Source organism: Trachurus japonicus, chromosome 19 (genome assembly GCF_045865225.1).
Source record: "Trachurus japonicus isolate A0001 chromosome 19, Traja_1.0".
NCBI classification, from domain to species: Eukaryota; Metazoa; Chordata; class Actinopteri; order Carangiformes; family Carangidae; genus Trachurus; species Trachurus japonicus.
Genome location: NC_140925.1, coordinates 25359218 through 25378297, shown reverse-complemented (window position 1 = coordinate 25378297; position 19080 = coordinate 25359218). Strand labels below are relative to the sequence as shown.

The 19080-nt window shown below is 41.6% G+C and overlaps 1 protein-coding gene across 4 annotated transcripts in view; it reads right to left on the bottom strand.

The window, feature by feature from the left end:
- Positions 1–4381: 4381 nt before the first annotated feature.
- ccdc186 (coiled-coil domain-containing protein 186) overlaps positions 4382–19080 on the bottom strand; it is a 30297-nt gene continuing 15598 nt past the window's right edge. The window contains exons 13-16 of one of the 4 annotated variants that reach the window (XM_085760781.1): positions 18590–18688; positions 18115–18343; positions 11665–11884; positions 4382–7399 (exon numbers count right to left, since the gene is read on the bottom strand). In XM_085760781.1, the coding sequence (XP_085616907.1) occupies positions 7316–7399; positions 11665–11884; positions 18115–18343; positions 18590–18688 (632 nt within the window). In that variant the 3' untranslated portion in view covers positions 4382–7315. Of the gene's footprint in view, positions 7400–11664; positions 11885–15555; positions 16620–18114; positions 18344–18589; positions 18689–19080 lie in introns of those variants that run through there. The other 3 variants (XM_085760782.1, XM_085760784.1, XM_085760783.1) reach the window with 3 other exon arrangements.

Here is a 19080-nt window from a genome sequence, read left to right as displayed (position 1 = left end):
AGAGAGACGTGCTAGCACTCAGCAGCATCAGATACAGCTAAGTTAGTGCAGCTAGCAGCCCTCAGCCTACTACTCTGCTCTGCTGCACGTAGCTTCACCTGAGCTGTCATCAACTCTCGCTCTCCACCCAGAAACGACCCTGTGCACAACAAAACAAAGTAACCACCACACAGGACTAGAAGCCCATAGGTGATAATTAAAACGGATTTAAATCATATGTATAAGTCTAACATTTAGTTTTGGGCACAAATATGACCTAGCTACTAGTCTAAACTTGTTGAAAATTTGTTGAAAAAGGTGATTTTAGAGGTTTACCTATACACCGTGGGAATTTAAGACAGGTCAAGGTTGTCTTAAAGTTAAGAAAAAAGTAAAGAACAAATTTGAGAACTTAGATTTCAAGAATACCATTTGTTCTTAAGTTTTTTCTTAAGAAGAAACTTAAGAACAAAGTTGAGAAAATACTTAAGAACTTTTTTGGAGAATATGACTTCTTCTCTTTTTTCTTCTTAAGACAGAAGTTAAGAAAAAAATGACACTTAAGAAGATTTTTTTTCTTAAGAACGTTTTGTGAATCTGGCCCCTGGTCCACATGGCCCTCCCTTGGCTCGGCCAGCTCCAGCATAACAATGTCCTTATTTGTTTCTGATACGAGAACAATATCAGGCCTGAGGTTTGGGTGGGAGCCAGGTCCGCTGTCAGTTGCCAGTCCTGAATTGGAAAGCCCTCGCGTTGACTCTGATGAAGATGACAGTCTGCTTTTCTCTGGTTTTAACCGCTGGCAGCTGGTGATGGCATTGAAACTGGCCTTGAGCACTTGATTATGCCACTTGCAAGACTGACCTCCTGTCGGAGCTTTTAGACAACAATCCAAAAATATGTTTTAGGACTCCTTTCTTCTTCTAAGGGGAGTTGTTGGTGTTTCTACCAAGCCCCAGGTCCCCTAATCCTCTGTGCATCTTTTAAACACTTCTGGCCGGATGAACAGTTTTTTTTTTTTCGCAATAACACTGCAGCTCTAGAGGTGGACTTTCATATCCATGGTAAGTGGCTTCACAGACAGTTCAAAGCTGTCTGAGAGACCATTCTGAGTCGCAGAAAGTGCCCTTTTGCTGACTTCCAACTGACTTGAGGGTTTTTACCCCTCACAGTAAAGGGCCACTGTGTCACAGCAGTAAAACATTGCAGTGGTGCATCAGATTCCTGAGGCCTCCTCAGATGTTTTTCTGGACTTCTGCTGAGCACCTCAGTTTCCTGCTGCTCTAGACCGGCTTAACAAGAAGAAAAGGTGAAACTGGTGACAAACATCCTTAACTGGAGAAGAAGAGTAAACATGCCAATACAACAATCTGAAAATATGGTATTGTGAAAGCCCAAGCATAACCAAAATCTATTTCTGTGTATAATGTTTCATAGTTTAGTCCAGTGATTCCCGAACAAGGAACAACTACAGTACCACTGTGCAAAGGAAACTAGGTGGTTTTGTTTCTTAGTGAAATACTAGATGATTTCTATCTGAAATGTTAAGAAACAAAAATGTGACATGGAATGGAAATGAAAACACAGTGCACTCTCTACACCAGCGGTACTCAATAGGCGGCCCGCGGGCCGCATCCGGCCCGCCGAACCCTACAATCAGACCCGCGACTGAGTTCTACTAGTTTACATATTACTGTATAGGCTACTGTATTTCTCGGGCTCCGTGCGCCTGTAAGTCAAAGCGCTGGGACATTGAAACACGCGCACAGCGTTTGTGTGTGCCTGTGAGGCCCTGCACTGGGATACAGAAACGCTTACGAACCCAGATCACCATGCGCGAGTGTTCGGGGAGCGGGCTGGACTGCAGGGTTTTCCCTGCCTGTCTGCAGAGACCGTGGGTGATTTTCACCGCCGTCTTGGTTCAACTGTGTGTGCATCATGCATGGGGCCGTTCAGATGAAGCGTCTTTTTCGCGCGCTCAAACCCATTCAATGTAGCCGCGCGTCATGCACGTTCACAACTCAACAGCCGTAGCTGCGCGCATTTGATGAGACGCAATTGTTTTTTTTCGTGCACGTCTGCGGAGCACAGCTGCACGACCTGCTTCTCCCCCGGTGTTGTGTCCTTGTTCCATCGGCCTGTGTCTCCTACTGTTTCCCACTGAGCTCTGCCTCGTTTGAAAGGTGAAGGAAGTCCGTGTGTGGAAAGACGTCGCCTCCGAGATGTAGAATGTGTGTTATAGAAGAGAAACACATTTCAGGACCAATGACTTGTATCCTCAGAACAGAGTCAGACATGTCCTGTGATGGTCAGCCTCCTTTCATATTTAAGCTGAAAATCACAGGGCATGTCTGAGGATACAAGTCAGCAGTGTAAAGCTCCAGCATGATATGTAAATGATGATATGACAATGTCAAGATTTTTCATTTTATATCATACAAAACACCATGAAGTGTATAAATAAAAATTATGTGCTTACAAGTAAAATAAAAAATATTTAAATTATTAGACGAAAAACGTGAATTCAATTTCAATCTAGGCCTATTTGAATGTGCGGCCCCCAAGGTGTCGGTTAAGAAAAATTCTGGCCCCTCGAAAAATGTATTTGAGTACCCCTGCTCTACACTAACTGGTGAACTATGAAAAGCCCTCATCGCACCCAAGGCCATCACTTATAAGAACTTAGGCTCAAGGCTTCTTCCTCTTCTCTTGACTTGTCTACCTCCAGCGTAAGAAGACAAGACAATCTCCAGACACGAGGTTGTATGAATGTAAGTCAAGGGAGTTCTGGTTCAAACATGAACCGAGATCCTTTTCATTCACAAAATGTTCTCAGCTGACACTTGCTGCGCTGTTCTTTGGGTTTTATGAATCCCAAAATATGAATGAACATGACGAATGTACTGCAGCACTACAGGGGAGAATGATCCCTCTCATTTTCCAGCTCTGAGCATCTGAGGGAAGGAGCCGGAGACCGTCACACGATAAAAGCATTACCGAGTGACTCCACTTGATCTGATGGGATGGACCAGATGGAAACATGAATATTCCCAATTAAAAGGTCTATTTTTGTACACAGATTTGCATAATTCTGACTCAGAAAGACAGTAAGTGGAATGTAATTACACTCATGATAGAGACAAATTGATATTCAGACTGTTTTATCCTGATGTTGCTGCTGTAGTTGGGTAGCAGGAAACAAAGTAAACAAAAAACAGACCAATAGGGACAGGACAGGCTTGTTATCATACCTTGGGAGCTACTGTCACGCCTGCTGCTGCTTTATGAATTCAAGGGTGGTCATCTAAGCTGATAGCAGAATCCGTTATCAGAGGGCTAAAAATAGCCGGCTGGTAACCGTTGGCCTGAATTGGATATTTGAACCTGCTGCAGTTGCCTGTAGAGAAAATGGGAAATTTCAGCCATTCGTGACGAGAATGCTCAAGTGAGGGAACGTGTTATTGTCATGCCACATGATGTATTATTTTGATGACAGGTGCTCTCAGTCTCAGTTGGTCTGGAGGCGTTTTTCCAATGTTTGCACATGTGCATGTGTGTGGGCCAGAGTACCAGGGAAAAGCTCATGCATGTGTGCAGATTGACAGGGTGACTAAGGGTCTTGTTCAACTACACTGCTTTTATTCAGCTCATTCTGATCCCAAACAAAGGATGTAGTACCTACACAAAAAAAGAGGGAACAGGAGCAGAAACAATCATTTTATTAACTGAAGGTACTTAAATGATTGATTTATGGATTTATGAATTCAGTCTAAAGAAAAAATAAACATACCCAGTTGCAGCTGCTCACTTATGAGGATTTACTGTTTTTCTTTGTCTTATGTGATATTAAACAATTTCAAGACCTTGCCTTTGCTACAGATATCTATGATGGGCAGTTTTGCTATTTTCTAACATATTATAGACCAAACAACTAGTAGGTATCTAATTAATCAACAGTGATAAAGGTTAGTGCCAACCCAATCTGAAACCTTCACATTTATACAGTATCTGTGACCCCAGTGCCCTTAACGAACTTGGTGACATACAAGAACGATGCCGTCCGTCATGTTAAAATGATAGGTTGTGGAGGAAAGTTCACCTTTGACTTGTTTTCCTCTGGATTTTGGGAGTATTCCCATCACGTCTGGCTCCTAAATCATCACAATGGCCAGCTGCTTTGAGTGACAATGGTGCAGTGATGTCCACGACCTCAAGCAATGCTGACCTGGCTGCTTTTTAAGTGGGACCTAAAGCTGCATCTGACAAGAGTCAGTGTGCGAGAGGTCATCTCTGTGCACCACTGCCCTGTTTCCTGAATTATCATTCCAGTATAGGTGAAAAACAGAAACAACCAGATGTTAGTGTCAACAAAAAAATAAATAAAAAATACAGACAAGAAGGCTGTGGAACGTTCAAGAGAAAGTTAAGACTAATCTCCTTTTATTCCCTGGGATCACCATATATACAAACATAACCCAGAATCAGTGTTTTTAAAAACATCTCATCATAATTTTACAGAATGACATATCTACAAATGTATATTATAATCACAGTTTGAATATTCCACAAAACAGAGCGAGGGGAGGATTCATTGCACAGCAAGAAGGAAACAGAAAAATTACAAATTTCTCACTTCATGTCACTTTTCAAACACACACATACACACTGAACACCATTTCTTCATATCCATATAGTGAAACACAAGGTTCTGTTCGTTCATCCACGTGATGCCGCAGCATGACTTTGTTTCAAGGCTGCGGAAATGTATCACACCTCGGATCAACGCGATTGTTACAGGTGACCAAATCAGATGAGGTGTATTAGCGTGCCTCAGAGAATTAGGAGGCATTCATTAGGGAAATCCCATGCGACTATTTTGCATAGGTTGTTATTTTACTTCTGCACCAGAAAACAGACTGTGCAAAAAGAAACAAACAAACAAAAAAATGCTACGATTTCAACCTTCTCAGCAGCTCACATTCACATTAGTTAAGATGCACATAAACATCCAGATTATTTTTGAAAGAATCTAATGACTTGATAGGCAAAGAAACATAAATGCAATGCAACCTTATTGAGTCAGTGTTGGATTAAGAGTTTAAAAAAGTGACTACATTTCAACATTAAGGAGAATCAAGCCATTATCTCAGGGTTTGTCTGAGATAACAGCCTAACATTGAGACATCAGCTTGGCTTCAATAAAACTACATCAATCAGCGAGCAGCTACTGCAGCAGCAGGGAGGCTTTAAGGACTCTGTGACCTCCATCCTGGAAACTTACATCTCCACATAGTGGGGCCAGTCCAGCGAAGCCTCAGGCTGTACTAGGAGGAGTTTAGCCTATAAACATCCACGGCACAAAAAAAACCTGTTTTCTGGTTGGCTGTGAGAAAAAAAATGAAGGTGTCAGCCTCTGCCATAAGATCAAATGAGGACGAAAGAAACTTTAGCATTGTTGGATGGAGCTTGGTGCCTGGTATATGCCCTTCAACCTGTGTGTGTTTGTATATAGACTAAACAGCTGTGAATGAGTGACAGAAGCATTATTATGTGTAGCTGCGGTACTAAGCTGCAGGAGCGTGTTGGTGTGGCTGATGGACACCAGCTCGAAATGCAAATGGTGCTTTATCCTTCTGCAAGAAACAAACTTCATGGACAATCTGGTAAAAGCCTATAAGCCCCGATAGCTAAAGTATGTACACAAGGTGTAAACACAAAAGCTTGAGAGGTTTAAGGCACACACATACATGCACGCGCACACACACTCACACAATTTGGACACTTAAATATTCATGTTACACATACACAACCATAAAAATACACAACAGTAAACTGGCACGCAACACATTCAGAACAACACACAGGCGCACACACAAAAAAAATCATAGAAAGGAACAGCATTGCACTTTGTCCCTGGTTAGAATTCTGCAGGTTCCATAATCTTTCCTGAGCTACAGCTACAGATCTCCTGCGCTCCCTCTGATTCCTTAGATTTCCTTCGACAAACTCAGCGACACTACAAAGAAAAATAAAGAGGAGTACCTTCACATTTTAGCCCCCCCCCCTCACCAGATCATATCATGCACATGTTGCACAGGAAAGTTTCTACCAGTCGCACATCTGTGGCTGCTGTTTGAGATCAGGAATGCTAATGATGCTAACTAACCACATGAGAGGCTGAAACAAAAACATCTTAAGATGCTTGTGTCTGATTAAGAGCAGTTGTTGCCAGTTGGTACTAATGACGCCTGCAACAGGAACATTCAGATTACAGTGAGAGAGGGGGGCAAAAGAAATGTTCAAGGTGTCCATTTTTTTTAAATTAAGAGCAAAGATGGAAAAGTCTAAAATAAAGCTATCTAAGGTTGTAATAAAAAATAAAAAACTAAATCAGACATATGGAAATAAAAATACAAATTCAAATTTAAGCCAGCAAAAATGAGAATAAATTAAAATAAACCAACAAAAATCACATTCAAAAAAGTTATACATTTAAACCTTTAAAGGTGATATTATATTTGTCATAGATTTTTCTTCAAATTTTTACGCAGCTCAAGAAACAGAGTCTTCCACACGGATGGCATAGTGCTTTTGGCGGCAGGAAACACTGCAGGGAGACAGTCTGCGTTCTTAAGTCTAGCACCGGTGTCGCACACATGAGTGGGTCTGCTGACATGAGGCACCCAGCCTCACCAACCTGGTCGGAAGTGCTGCGCGGAGCAGAAAACAATGAAAAATGGTGGCACACAAGGTCTCCGCAATCCTGGACTGATCCTTTTTCTTCACATATGGAGTGCTTTGCTGGACAGCTGAAGAAGCAGCCTCTCAGAAATACATTCGGCTTATTGGCAGAAGGACATCAGGAGACAAGTAAAGAGCGCATGCTTGGGCGATGATCAGCAGAGCTGTATGATAGGGACAAATTCACCAGAAGACTTGGTTCTTTTAATCTGCGTGTGTTTTGCAATCATTTCCTGGCTAGATTTTTGCTATACATTCATAATTATGGCATCTTCAGTAAATTTTGTTTATAAGGCAGTCAATAGGCGTCAAGCCTGAAGAAACTGGCCTGACAAATTTATATGTTGGTAAAGGCTCCAGGGGACACGGACAATGACCCAAGGAAGATTTGTTGAGTTGAAGGAGCCGATGGAGGTGGAACAACGCAGGTGGACTAGTGACAAGTTCAAGTAAGTTCAGACATGTTCCACAACATGGACAGAAACCAAGGTCCTCACAACCTGAGGTGCTACTGGCACTTACAACATTCAATATGCTCCTTCATACGTTGGGAGAATTGGGGGGGGGGGGTCTCAGATTTCATGATGTGGCCATGTCACTTCCTCCTCACTCCATCCTCAGGATCTCTCTGCTGCTTTATGAGCCTCTCAATCTCGGCCCCAAGTGTCTGGAGATTCTCCTGTTGAAGAGAGTAAAATCTTTTAGACTGCTTTTTTAAAATATATTTCTACAAAGAAATAATCTAGAAAGAGCTCTGCATTGTCTTTTGTGTTTACATGAGTACTCATGTACTGCTGCTAAATTTCATCCGTAGTCCCCAAACAATAAAACAATTGACATAAAAAGTCCATAAAAACAGAGGACTGACAGATAACAAAGAAAGCAGATGTACATGATTGCAGGAGGATTGGACATGATTCGTTGAGTTATAAAACATGTACACACGCTCAGACTAGATATGAGTACTTTACCCAGACTGAGCATGGTTACATGATTGCACACTGACTACATTATTGCACACGTACCGGCCATAGACATTCACACACGTTTGACAATTTCAGCATGCAGCCATCGTGACATGAGACATGTTTTAGACAGAAATAATTGGGGGAGATAGGTTAAGCCTCTGGTATAATTAGTTTTTCACTACGTAATCAAACCAAAGGAGGAAATTAGACTAATCTATATAAAATCAAATGGACCAGCAAGAAATCAATAAGCTATATACACAACACAACTTGATATTCCTTTCATCAGTTGCTGTGCAAATCAATACATTTTAAATCAACAATAAATCCAACCACTGTAATAAGAGAGGGATTCTTGTAGTGACAAATCAACATATAAAGTCACTTGATTCTGAAAGTCTCCTCCACTCTACAGAGCGATCTAGTGTTACTCAGCTCATTATTATATTATGGTCACTCTCACTCAGAATTCACTTTTTCCACTGACAACACTCTGATAAATCTGCTGCACCTAAACTGGCAGAAAGACAAAATTAGCATCTTGACAGTGGTCATGGTGGAGAGTTAGCAGATGATGAGGCAGATATTTCCCACAGGAGGCAAGGAAAACTTTGCTCTGTGCTGATTCAGAGTAACTACAGCTGGTTACATCCATCAAAGTCAAACTGAGACAACAGCTTCCCATGCAGCAATAAAATATATGTAAATATAAGAAAATATAAGAAAAAAAAGGCAAACGTACCAATATAAATACAAAGCGGGACGAATGAAACATAGGGGTAAATGCAGTGTTTCCCCCAGAAAATTTGTTAGTTAAGGTGGTGTCTGACCTGTCGAGGGGGGGGGGGGGGGGGGGGCGTTGTGGATCTGTTGACGGGGGGGGGACGCACCGCGCCGCAGAGATGTTCACAAGTCTTTTTTTGCAAGTCCAAGTCAAGTCTCAAGTCTTTGGTCACAAGTCCAAGTCAAGTCTCAAGTCTTTGGTCACAAGTCCAAGTCAAGTCTCAAGTCTTTGGTCACAAGTCCGAGTCAAGTCTCAAGTCTTTGAGGGGTGAGACTTCATCAAGTCTCAAGTCTTTGGTCACGAGTCCAAGTCAAGTCTCAAGTCTCTAAAAAATCAAAGTCTCCTGTCTCTTCTGGTTGTAATGACCCTTTATCATCTGCTGCTATCCGCTCTACTAAGAGTACTGCACAGCTAAATCTAAGAGATTCAAAGCATTTACTGTAGGTTATTATCACTCCTTTATCTATACAGTAGCCTATTGATTAGTTGTTTATTATATGATCACTTTAAACAGGATATTGCAATGCAATATGAAGAAAACACACAATGAAAGCTTTCCTTTAAAGGAAACTGTATTCTGAGTCAAGAAAGAATCAAGGCTGCTCTGCCCCTCTGCACTGGCCTTTTCTCTCTTTTTTTGCTTTGTTGAATTCAGAAAACCCAGATGAACAACATGGAAAATGATTTAGGCTGTTAATTATAGGTCATTAGATCTGGGTGGTAGGCTATAAACCTTTCTGGAACCGCATGTTTCTGAGAGAAGAACTGGTTGTTATTATTATTTTTAATTAGCTCCGTCAACTCATGGGGGCGTGTCGACACGTCCAGACTTCCATACGAGCCTTCAGTCATATTTCACAGCAAAAACATAAATAAACAGGAGGATTTAGCCTACAGTAGCCTGATATGTGCCAGTTATGCAGCAGCTAGTCCCCGTGAAGGAAGGTCTGACAACAAACGGACGTTGTGCCTCACATGTAGTAGGCTACGGACGGTGCCGCTATTAAAAAAAAAAAAAAAAAAAGCCGGTTCACAGTCACCTGTCACTCACCCGCAGCTGACTGCGCTGTCAGAGGAGCTCTGCTGTTCCTCTCTCTTTAGACACTGGTGTTTGGCTGCACTCTGTAGGAGTTCAATATGAAGATCTAACCTCCATCTGAGTAACGTTACCGGCCATGTGGCGCTGCTCCGCTAGTGGTGTGTTAACAGCAAAAAAAAAAAAAAAGAAGATCGTCGGTCGTCCTGTCAGGAGGGAGGCACGAGCCAAAAAAATAATGATTGTTCACGAGTCTCAAAACACGAGTCCAAGTCAAGTCTGAAGTCTCTGTGGGTGCGACTTAAGTGCGACTTGAGTTCGAGTCGCAAACTCGAGTCCCCATCTCTGCCGCGCCGTATTAACTTTCGCTTTTAACACGCGCTGCTAATGCATGCGCGCTTCTCTGTGGTGTGTGTGTGAGAGGATGCGGCCATCGTCCGACGGGGGGGGGGGGGGGCGGTGGCGGCGAATATCGCTACATTTTTTTTTTTTTAAGACGTTAGTTTAGGCGGCAGCTCTTTGTTGTTAAGGCGGCCGCCTTAACAGGAAAGCGCTGCGGGAAACCCTGGGTAAATGTTTACAAGATAAATGTGGGAAATGTACATGACTGAGTGGAAATGAATTGTGCTTCACTTTCTCAAGTTAGAGCGAACCACTAGGAGAAATCACCTCTTGAGACGTGCTGCTGCTGTAAACTGAGAGCTGAGAGGTGGAACACATTCATTCCTTTAATACCAACACGTCAGAAAAATTGAATTGAATTAAATCACCTAACAGGCCGTCAGGTAGAGAAGCTGGGCAAAGCTTACCCAAACACACAGGAGGAGTGTGGATACACACTGTGAACACAGGCTTATACTCACTATCCAGATTATGGACGAGTAAGGAAGAAAAACACACAACTCCATTACAGCGGGGTCACCGTTTCCTTACTTAGCAGCAGCATCAATAATTCAGGTTCTGAATTAGACCACAAATTCCAAACATGTCATCTCTGTCAAAACGGAGATAGTTGACAGACAAGCCGACATGCACACTGTCCTGACAGGACTGTCAGTCTGTCAGATGAAACTAAAGGTTACATTACGTGGGTGACTTTAAAGATTTGGGAGATACAACCCAAATGTCAGACGAACCTCAGTCAGCAAAAGGTAGAGTATGGTCTGACATCTCCTGCGTCCTGATTTCACTCTTTTATCCACACCTACAACGTCACATTGCTTGCGCACGGTTGTCGTTCATGTAAACCTGTTCAAGTGACAATATTACTCTCACTTTCTGCTGTCAAATCTCTGGGTAAGATCAGGTGAAAGTCGAATAGTGGATACCCCCAGCAGCATGAAGTATAAAGTATAGCTTTCCAGTATAAATGACTTTGAAGGGAAGATTAACAGCTGCTTCTGCAGGAAGGAGTACGCTGGTCTTTGATACCTGAGCATCATTACCATGAAGGACGTAAGAACTGAAAGAGGTTCTTCATCAGTATTCTGCACGAATAGTTTGCAGTCTGTGTGAAAGTGCTACAGTGGAGGCACCCGGGGATGCTGCGCTCTCCTGGGCCGCTGCAGGTGTGAGGACTTAAAAGGAAATGAGCATAAAGTTTGCAGAATAGAAAAAAATACCTAATTGCTAAGTGTCCTTGGCTAATGTATGCAGAGGGACACTAACATGTCATTAAATACAGTATTACACAACATTTTAGATGCATGTACAAAAAGCTGGATGGAAGTTCTTGAACAAAACACGTGGTAGAACGTATGTACACTCACACACTATGCAATGAGAGCAAAGAAAGTGTTGTACTGACAGCAGGCATAAATTATAAGTACTGCTGTGCATTGCACTTCTAATTTACGTGTGCAATATCATATCAGGCTGTGACCTCAGAACAACGCAGATTTGACTGAAAGTGTTTTTTTTGTTTTTTTCCCTTATGGTGATGTCAGTGTCCGGACACTTTGATAGTCGAGCCGCATCAGGCTGTGTAGCCCAAAGGTGGAGCACAGCACAGTCACCACCAATTAATTATCCACTCAGGTCATCAAAGCTTAAACAATTATGCACCCACTGCAAATTACAGTGTTTTGCAGGGAACTGCACACATCATCAGTATCATCAGTGCGTGAGGGACAGTTTTCCTGCAGGGGGAGGCTTACCTTCAGAGTAATGTTCTTCAGCAGTGTGTCCTCCAACACAGCCTGCAGCTTCCTGTTGATCTCCAGCGACAGATCCAGGGTCAGCCCACTGTCCGCTGGGTGGGAGGTGTAAAGCGAGGCCATAATGCCCCCCCGCCGGCTCAGGTGGGCCTTGTTAATGTCGGACGCCTCCGATGAGAGGGCCCCTGTCTCCTCTCTTAGCACATAGCTCTGGATAATTCTGTGGGGAGGAAAAGGAAGAGATGATTAAAAACTGGGTTCTCAAAAATAAAAAAGGAGGGGACACGGAGTGAACGCGTAGTATCGGCTGGAAACTGTTGAGCAAAGAAAATTGAGAAAGAGGGATTTACAGGTGGGAGCATGAAGAGCTCCTACAGAGCAATAAAACTGTTCCCAGCAGCAACAGCAAAGGACGGTACCAGAATAGTAATTCCAGTGGGATGCCTTATTGAACTCATGGGCACAGGGTATATCCAGTCATAGCTAGAGAGATTATTACTGTGTTACCAGTCAAAGAAGGAAATGAAAACAGTGGTATTAGAATGGGCAGCCAGGATTCAGTTGGGTCATTTCATGCCAACCACCCCAGTTCATGTCATGGATTTTCTTGGGTAAAAAGAATCAATTTAAATTTCTATTAAATTCATGGAACCTTGCAAAATACATTTTTTGTTATGAATTTTTAAAAGTTTGTCCATGCATCTTGAAGATATTTGGTCCTGCATAGACAGCAGAGTGCCACAGAGGTTGCTAATTATAGCTATGAATCTTTTGACCATGTCTACAGTGAATATTAGTCTCCCATAAAAACAAAGATTCAAGGAAATAAAAATAATCCCTGGGAAAATATATCAAATAATTTCCAGATGTGATAGGACTGTACTGTAATACTACACTGGTTGCAAGAAAGTGAAAAGACGTTCATTTTTGAAAATGAAAGAGTCTCTGCATGGGTGGAAATATTTATATTTATCAATTTGAGTAGAAAATTAAAAAAACTAAAAAAACAATTGGTGAGGTTTGGAATACATACAAGACATACAAGGTATCACAAAAACAGTTAAATTTAGGTCGGGGGGCAAAATCCAATAACTCAGATATAGGAGTAAATCAATAAGATTTATGCAACATCCCATGAATTTAATAGAAGTTTGTTTTTTAAGGAAATTCATGACATTAAGTGGGAACTCCAAGGTGAATGACGCAATTAATGAGTGTGTGAAGGGGACATAAATCTTCATGGTCATTACCCATTCTCATTTTAAAAACAGTAAGGTGTCCAGGTTAAACTACATTTGAGTCAAAGAGCTGGAGAGAAGATTATTCATAAGTTCAGCATTTCCTGTCATCCAATTTTCCCAGCGCAGCTTAGAAAACACTGACGAGGGTAAAACAGAGAGCTGTCATTGTGATTTAAATCCATTACTGCCTCCCACGTCACTACAGTATCTGTCTCTTAATATGCAAGAGAAGGAGAAAACAATACAACGCACTATTACATGCAAAAGGAGATGGTTAAGGTTATTAAGTGTTTGAAACTCATTCATAAACATTTCTTCTCCACATTCTCTACTGCATGGACTGAAGATAAATGAGACATGAAGAGGGTCGAAACTAGAAAGGCTTTGCAAATGCATCTGTATTCTTAATCTTCTCTTAAGATGTGGAGTGTGTGTATGTGTGTAGGTGAAGAGCATTGTGGAGTGACCTACAGAGAAGGTCAACAACCTCTTAAGATGGGCGACTAATCAATACTAACCCTGCTCTCTACCCAGCAGCCATATACCTGAAGCACTATTATGAAACGCAGACAACATTCAGGTCCATACTGTTCACTGTTCAGTCCAGATTCAAGGTGTGTCTGAGGGTTTTTTGAAGCAGGATGAGCTCTGTGCAAACTAAGGGACGTTCCTGACCGTTCAGTGAGATTCTGCAGAAATATTTTCTCACAATAAAAAAATAAACAATAAAAAAATTATTTAAACAGAGTCAGAATCCCTAGAAGGTTCTCTGGAGGCGAACATCTAATTCTGGAAATTCTACCACAAAAACTTAAACTACTACTGCTACTACTGTGCATCATGATCTAGTTATCAATCATGGAAAAAAGATACTTAAAACCAGACCAGGAATAAATACCATAAATACCACAAATGAAAATAAATGGATAAACAATTAGCGTGCTACATCCTTTCTGTGCTGCACTGGTCATGAATCTTATGTGCAAAAAACAGAGCTCCACTGTGCAACTTTGTGAGACAAAGAATCAATAACTTTAAGGATCCAATCTAGACAATTACACTGACTTTCAGGCGGTCTCTTAAAACATTAAGTACAAAGATTTTATATGGGACAGTCTTTTACTGGGGACAAAGTGACGATAAGGGAGGCTGCTGTTCAAATATTCCTGTTAATTCAAATGAGCATGCTGTGACAGGTTAAAAACATGCCAGTGACTTCTGTTTAAGACATTTCATCTTGTACCATACATGAAGTGGTCAATGCAAAGATAAATAGATAAAGTTGTTGTTGTGGTGAGGTTGGGACACCTGGGTCTCAAATCACCTTAAAATGCAGAGCAATTATCATCATTTTACTTTCAATGAGGAATTAGATGACCTCTTTGAAGAAGGGATGACTTAATCAGAAATCATTTTGTGTTTTTTAGAGAAGTTCTTCTCGTACTCAGTATTGGTTCTCATTTGCAGTCTGTTCTGTCTTTCACAGAAGTCAACACAATATCTATGCACTACATGAATCTAAAACTGCATAGTGCAATGCACGTATTCCAAAACTAACAAAGCAAATAAGCCTATGGTGCAAAAAACTGAAGCTATGTCAGCACTACAAAGAAGCAGTCATAAATCATTCCCATCCCCACACACATACACACACATTAACACCTGGGCTCACACAGACATAAAATGAGACTTACCTCTGACTAGACTTGCAAGGGTCCATATTTGGACCCCACTTCCATCACGACAGTGTTTAGTAAAAACAAAAAAGTGACAGAAATTAAAGATGTGGCCACAATGTGTGCTGAATGGCATGCACGGGTCGGCGGAGAGGGCAGGGAAGTAAGCAAGACAACGACTTTTGCTCTTGGATTTGGGAGTGAACGTGTCCTTACTTTCCAGCTGACCGAGTGTGAGCAATGAGGGCTGCAAGTCAAGCATGCATGAAGTGAGGGTGGCAATTCTGGCTGCAGCACAGCTCTCAATACAAAGACTGGCTCTCAAACCTTGAGCCCAAAAAGTTGCAAGACAGGGAGAGAGGATGCATAAATAAGAAATTTTTCTTAGCAATTTTTTTGCCTGGTTAAGTAAAGGTTGATGATGATGATAAATTTAAAGACAACTAATGGAGATTTTTTGGTCACAACATGTACAAATGCACATGCTTGATGAATCTACGTGAATCTGAACAAATCTTCTGCACTGTTCACAAAACATCACAGGCACTGGCTTACCGACCAACTAAAAATAAAGCAAAAATGAACAGGCATGAGGGCAAAAAGTCCACATGACCTCAAAAAGGATCCATTGTAATATATCTTAACACATTCAGCAGGTGTGGACCCTCGGCCGCCTGCAACAGATTTTGCATCGCTTTGATTTGCAGTTTGTATTGATCACACCCTTAACGGAGTGAAAAGGATGCTCTCCAGATAAACGGCCTCCTACACCTACTGCACAGGAGCACACGGCCTGCTTTGTTCTTTGTTCTCATCTGCTTTTCCATCATCATTTTATTTCAAGTCACATGAATGGACCATTTAGACTTAATAGTCATAATAACCAGGTGTGGGGGCTGAAGGACAGACATCATTGCCCTTGAAGGATGATGCTGCACTTCAGCAGTTTTTTTTTATTTTTAGCTCATTTCCTTCAAATCACATACACTGTTTGAACACTGCAGCCAATGACCCATGTTTGACTTCGCAGCAGCGCTCTGGGAACATAATATATGAAATACAAACAAAAAAGAGGTGATGATGTTCACTGTGATGATTAACTGACGAAGTGTAGTGAATGGGAATGAATTGTTGCACGACAGGTGAGGGGAAAATAAATAAATAAAACTAATTATGTAGCAATAACATTGTGAACTGGGAGGAGCTGCTGACTCTGGAAATATATTTCCCCATTGCAAATATGCATTAAAATGCCTTTTTAAATCCTAAATGCCACACGACACAGACTCTCCTGAGTAATGTTACAACCCTGCAGGTTTATAATGTGGCTGGAAGCTGTGCCATTTCCATTAGTTTGGAATAGCCCAGTGCTAAACTAAATCCTGCAACACCCTTAATTGTCCGCTGCTGTTGCAAAAGAGAACAGACTGGTCAGAGGTGTGAATGGATGAGAGCTGCACCAAGTTCTTGAACTGCAGATTGTGTCAGTTTGCTAAACAGCATACTCTGTAGGTTAACATCTTGGTTAGCGCTGCATTGACGGTTAGCTTAACCGTTTTAAGCTTTCAAATGGGATGTTTAGTCTAATTCCTCATCCTATGCTTTTATGTACACAAGCTTTAACCTCACTGATATAATTCGATTTTTCCAGTGCAATTGCTCAATGATGATTCAAGCTGTAGAGGTGATCCAACTGTCTGGGACTTTTGCTTCCAGGACCAGCAGTACCCATAAACGCTCCTCCCAATTTTCAACTCCATATACTTATACTACACAATATATTAAAGTACTAAAGTATTAGAGTATTAAATCTATGCGATCGTTATAAGTCCATGAGCTAAAAATTCGAAACACTGACGTCGTATAAGAGAGGGGTATGAATGTGCTAACGGTAATCAAAACTTAGCCTACTGAATTTCCCCCATTAACTGTCCTTTGTCAGAGACCCACTAAGCTTCTGCTTCTATGTATATCTCCGTCTCTTTATTCATCACCTGCTTCAGACTCACAGTATCTCGCCAGTGTTCACCAGGCTGTCCTGGAGGGATAGGGACAGAAAGGCAAAAAGGACAAATTCACATCTCACATCGACATCCTGGGTAGCGTAACACCCCCCGCTTAGCTGAGATTTTACAGAGCTAAATTTAGACTGGCAACCGTGGGATTCGTCCTCAATTTTAACTCTTGAATTTAGGTTGAGGCTAATGGATTCAATCCAAGTGTACAGCTGGGAAACAAATGAGAAGAAGAAAAAAAGAGACGATCCAAGTAGAATCAACTCAGATGGCTGGATGTCTCTGAGCACTGTTCATAACCACTGGCAAACGGTGTGAGAGCCGGTGTGGCGCAAAAACTTTAATGAACTGAATGGAGTGATCTTTACTGATCAATGAACAAGATTTCATTCATTTTATTCATGCGAGAGAAAACTGCTCCACGTCTAAAGTCCATTTGGGACTTTGTGAGATTATATAATGTAAAAAAATTCATATTCACACCCTGTTTTATCTTGGCATTGGTCCGCGATCCACTTCAAGGCCTAAACTATACATGAAGTGGTGTTGTGATTAAGATAGCACAAAACGTCCTTCACACTGTCTCTTTAGTTTAGGTGATGCCCATGAATATGGATGGATTATCATTAAGGATCCATACGGAGGCGTTGCTCCCCCCCATCCCATTGACTCGACTATAAATAGCTCCACATGAAGTTTGTCACGAATCAGAAGTGCAACGCTTGCATGAGTTGGAATCTAAAGATGAGACAGAGAAGGAGGTAGGGAGCCATAAACTCTGTGTTTAAGCGTATACTGCCTGTCAAGGTCAGCGGGTGTCCCATATACAACCAGGACTGAGGTATAGTGTCCTTCAATATGTGCTGAAATATAAAGAAAATGTTCCACTTTATCCGCAACACAGTTCTTGCCAGTGCCAAGAGCTGTTTAACACATGCAGATAAGAAAATATACACTTAGCATCAAGTAAATGTTGTTGTTACATTTTTTTCCCTTCAACACTTTCACACAGCTGCAGGAAATTGCTCGCACTCCTATTCTACACTGGAGTGACTCCTGATGACACATGAGAGCCCACAGGATGTTTAAAGGTACCTGGATATGAAGCACTTAGTTAGTACTTGACCTGTGTAAGAGTACTGGAGTAGTAGTGGAGCATCCCGAGTGTGCCCCAGAGGATTTTCTCATTAGTTCATTCTTAGTGGCTGCTGGTTGTGGCTTGTTCTTGTGAATGTGCTACACAAGTGCTGAGATTCTTACTGATCTACTGTTGCATTAAAACTGCTGGAGGTTTAGGATGGGGAAACACTGTAGCAGACGTTTCAGGTTTGTGAGGTTTTATAGTATTTGCATCGGAAGTGCTGTCGTGTTGCTTGAGTACATCCCACCATCCACTGCACCACAAAATCCAAACACTTTGTGCTTTATGGTTAGACTACCGTAAAAAAGAAAGAAAAAAAAACAGGTTCCCACCACCTCTCTTTCCCTGCTCTCTGTGCTTTGGCCCGTGCCACTCACTTGGTCTTTTTTCGGATCTCTTCCACCAGTTGCTTGATGTGATCTTCCATGAACTCAATTTTTTCCTGCTTGCGAGCCAGGGCCTTTTGCAGACGGACAATGCGCTCCACGAGCACAGCCTTGTCCACCTCTGGGAAGCTGTCCACGACCACGACTGAAGGACCTGACATGCTTTCCGGCGACCGCTCTTCAACGCCACTGCTCCCACCGTGACGTGCATTCAAGGAGCCTGGGAAATGAAGGCGGATAGAGACAGAGATTAATAACAGAGAAAACTGCTTATTTTAGGTCTTGTCACAACTAAATGTGGACTTTATGTGAATTTTACACAAGATATAATTTGTATTCTTTTCTTTTACCCTCTCCCATTATGTTGAATTAAGTAAATGAACACTACCTTCTTTCTAGATTTAGATTCATTCCACCAACCACACCCTTTTTAATGACATTACTACAGTATGTGTCAAATACTAACCAAATCCTGGAGTAGTACCTGAGGAGCTAGAGCGACTGCCCATACTGCTGGCATCCCGGTCACAGCCTCCATTCTCAACCTGCTCCAGCCTCTTACGGGCTGCAGAAGAAGAACAAATTAAGATCTATCAACTGGCAAAATAACACAATGATACCAAAAAATCTGTGTGATGTAGAAATTTGAATCACTTGAATCAATTGAATATGGCAATATCATTAGCTGAATTCTGCAAATTCTTCTTCTTCTTCAAAAAAAAATCCTTTTCTTTAGTACAATAAGCTGTAAAAGACTGAAATGAGGAAATGTCTTCAATTGTTAAACAGTACCACACTTATTGAAATGTCAGAGGACTCATTTTATATTGTATCTCTTACTCATTTATCATAAACTCATATCAAAACAAGCCATGATTGAGCAAAAAACAAAACACAGAGATTCTGACTTTGAAAAACTTCTATAGTGAAGCAAAAATTAGCTGTGCATGACATTTT